Below are 2,299 nucleotides of genomic sequence, written 5' to 3'. Positions count from 1 at the left end.
CCCTCTCCCTTCCTCCCTCCCTCCCTCCCTCCCTCCCGCGGCCCCCACCGGTAGAATAAGACGCGCATGCAATCCTCCAACAGGGCCCGCGCCTCCCCCTCTGTCATGTTCGCGTGCCACCGCTTCCGCATGATGGGCAAGGCCAGGTAGGACCCGAAGCCGGTGGCCATCACCTCGTCCGAGAAGGCGGTGCCGATCATGTCCAAATGACCGAGGAAGGCCTTCCCGTCCTTGAAACCGCCCACCAGGACCTGAGGGGAAGGGAAAGGGGATCCCGCGTTTGAGCGTGTTCCAATGACATCAGCCTGCGGACAGCGCATACGAGGGGCAGTGGACAAGGCCATACTTGCTGGGGGGGGTGCCCAAGGCGGGATAAGGCCGTGCGCACTGCCGCAATCAAGCACGTGCTAGGCATAGGCCTCACACCATCGATGGGGTGTACACAACCTAATGCGTGCTCTTGTCACGACGTGCCGGAAGACCTGCAACCACCCGTCTGTCTGCAACCGCGGCCCTTACCTCATTCCACAACGGATTGAACTTATTCCGCTTGCTATAGAAGATCGCCCGCAAGTAGTTGAAAAGCTCCGCTGGCGAGTGCGAAAACCCATCGTCTGCATTTTTATCCTCCTGGTCCATCTTCTCCAGTATCTCCTGTATGGCTTGGAAATCCGAGAACTCTCCCCCCGCGCCCAGGATCGTGTAGTCCCCTACTGCATTCAGACGAGTGACATCCTTGAAGCGCGCCAAGGAGCCGTACGAGGCCAAGGTGTCGGCCGCCAACATGACTCCACCGTTGTACTTCACACCCAGGACCGAGGTTCCGGTAACCATGGGGGAATGTGTGCGTTTCGTGGGACCTGCGGTAGTTCCGGTTCCTGTCATACCGCTGTTTTTCACTGTGACTCCGAACATGTTGCTGGTGAAAACGACCTGAAGCAAGCAAGCTGAAAGTGTGACGAAGAAAAGGCTGATGGACTGCCGGGGGGAATTACGAGGGAGGGGGGAAGTGAGATTGGGCAGTCAACTAGCGGTCACACCAAGACAAAGGATCACCACGAGCAAAACATAAGACATCACTACACGAGAACCCACGCAAGCCATCATCATACTGACCGCAAGGTTCAATCCAGTCCACTTCCTGGGCATGCACGGGCCTCGTCGGGAGGGAGCGCGTTCAGCAGTACGGCCGCCGAAGGAGAGGAATTAATTCGGAAAGCAGCCGAAGTCTGATCACTGTGACGAGAAAAGACCAAAGAGAGGCTCAGTGGACACAAGCACACGGGAGTGGGTGAACAAGTGGGAGCCTGACCCTCACGTCGCCCAAAGTTTCCAGTGCCGAACTTCATCGACGTCGCTGAAGAACTTCGACTTGGAGGTTTTCGCATGTTTGGGTTTTTTATGCGTGAAGTGCTCGGCGGCGTGCTCGCTCATCCTCCCTTGGTCGAGCGCGGCGTCAGGGGCCGCGTGAGCCTCGCACAGGTCCCTGTGGTCCAGGGCCCCTGGCTCCACATCGGGACACGATGTATTTAGTAGGACCTTGTGTGGTCATGTGGTGTGCGTCAGGGTGCTAGGGGCCGGCGTCTGGTTTTGTAAGATGCGACTATCCTCCCGCGCCCACCCACTGGCTTCTGACACCTCCACAAGCCAGCTTGGCTTTCCTTCTTGCGTCGCACGTTGCACGCCCTTGACTCCTATCATATTTCTCATCTTTAAGCCCTTCTTTACAGGGACTTATCAGACGTCAGGTGCCACGTGTCTCATCAAGTCTCCGGGGGAGCTCTGCAAAGTAGTTGTGGCGCCGTTTTTCGATTCTTCCTCCCGCCCTGTATCCTCGTCGACCGTCTTGGGTCCACCTATCTACATGAATCCAGAGACGTGCTGCAAATGTGGAAGTCTTGATATAATAACAGGTCCGTGCTGAATTCCTTCGTGGCGTGGCCAGCGCCGGTGTTGGTGGGTCGTCTCCTCGTGGACACCCGCTTCCCCCCTCCCCTCCCCCTCCCCTCTTTCCGGTTAAGGGACAACGCGTCGATAAATCAACAAAATGAAACGCGCTTTCTCCTCGAACTGCTGTCTTGGATGCAGGCGCTACAGGGATTATCCAAGGATGCGAATTGTATCTTTCCCCTCGATTGTTCCGAGGCAAGACTTCAAAGAGAAGCTCGTTATGCAAAGCCCCCCTACCCACACTTACCGCGTCCACCGCGCGCCAGCGACAATGTCGACGGCAACAGAAACAAAAGAGGAAAAAAAATCTCCCTTCCCACCCGAACCTCGTCATTCCCTACAATGTCAC

General features: G+C 56.9%; 1 protein-coding gene across 1 annotated transcript; it reads right to left on the bottom strand.

The window, feature by feature from the left end:
* Positions 1-2: 2 nt before the first annotated feature.
* Positions 3-1,240, bottom strand: PSMB4 (20S proteasome subunit beta 7; the record flags this gene model as incomplete). The annotated part of the gene is made up of 3 exons (XM_005854763.1): positions 1,117-1,240; positions 520-978; positions 3-251 (listed from the first exon to the last, which is right to left on the bottom strand). Coding segments are annotated over exons 1-3 (741 nt in total), but the record flags the coding sequence as incomplete, so codon positions are not given.
* Between the last annotated feature and the right edge of the window lie 1,059 nt (positions 1,241-2,299).

The sequence above is a fragment of the Nannochloropsis gaditana genome, assembly GCF_000240725.1.
Source record: "Nannochloropsis gaditana CCMP526 unplaced genomic scaffold scaffold391, whole genome shotgun sequence".
Classification (NCBI taxonomy): Eukaryota; class Eustigmatophyceae; order Eustigmatales; family Monodopsidaceae; genus Microchloropsis; species Microchloropsis gaditana.
Note: the sequence above shows the minus strand (reverse complement) of the source record. Positions and strands in the feature narration are given on the sequence as shown.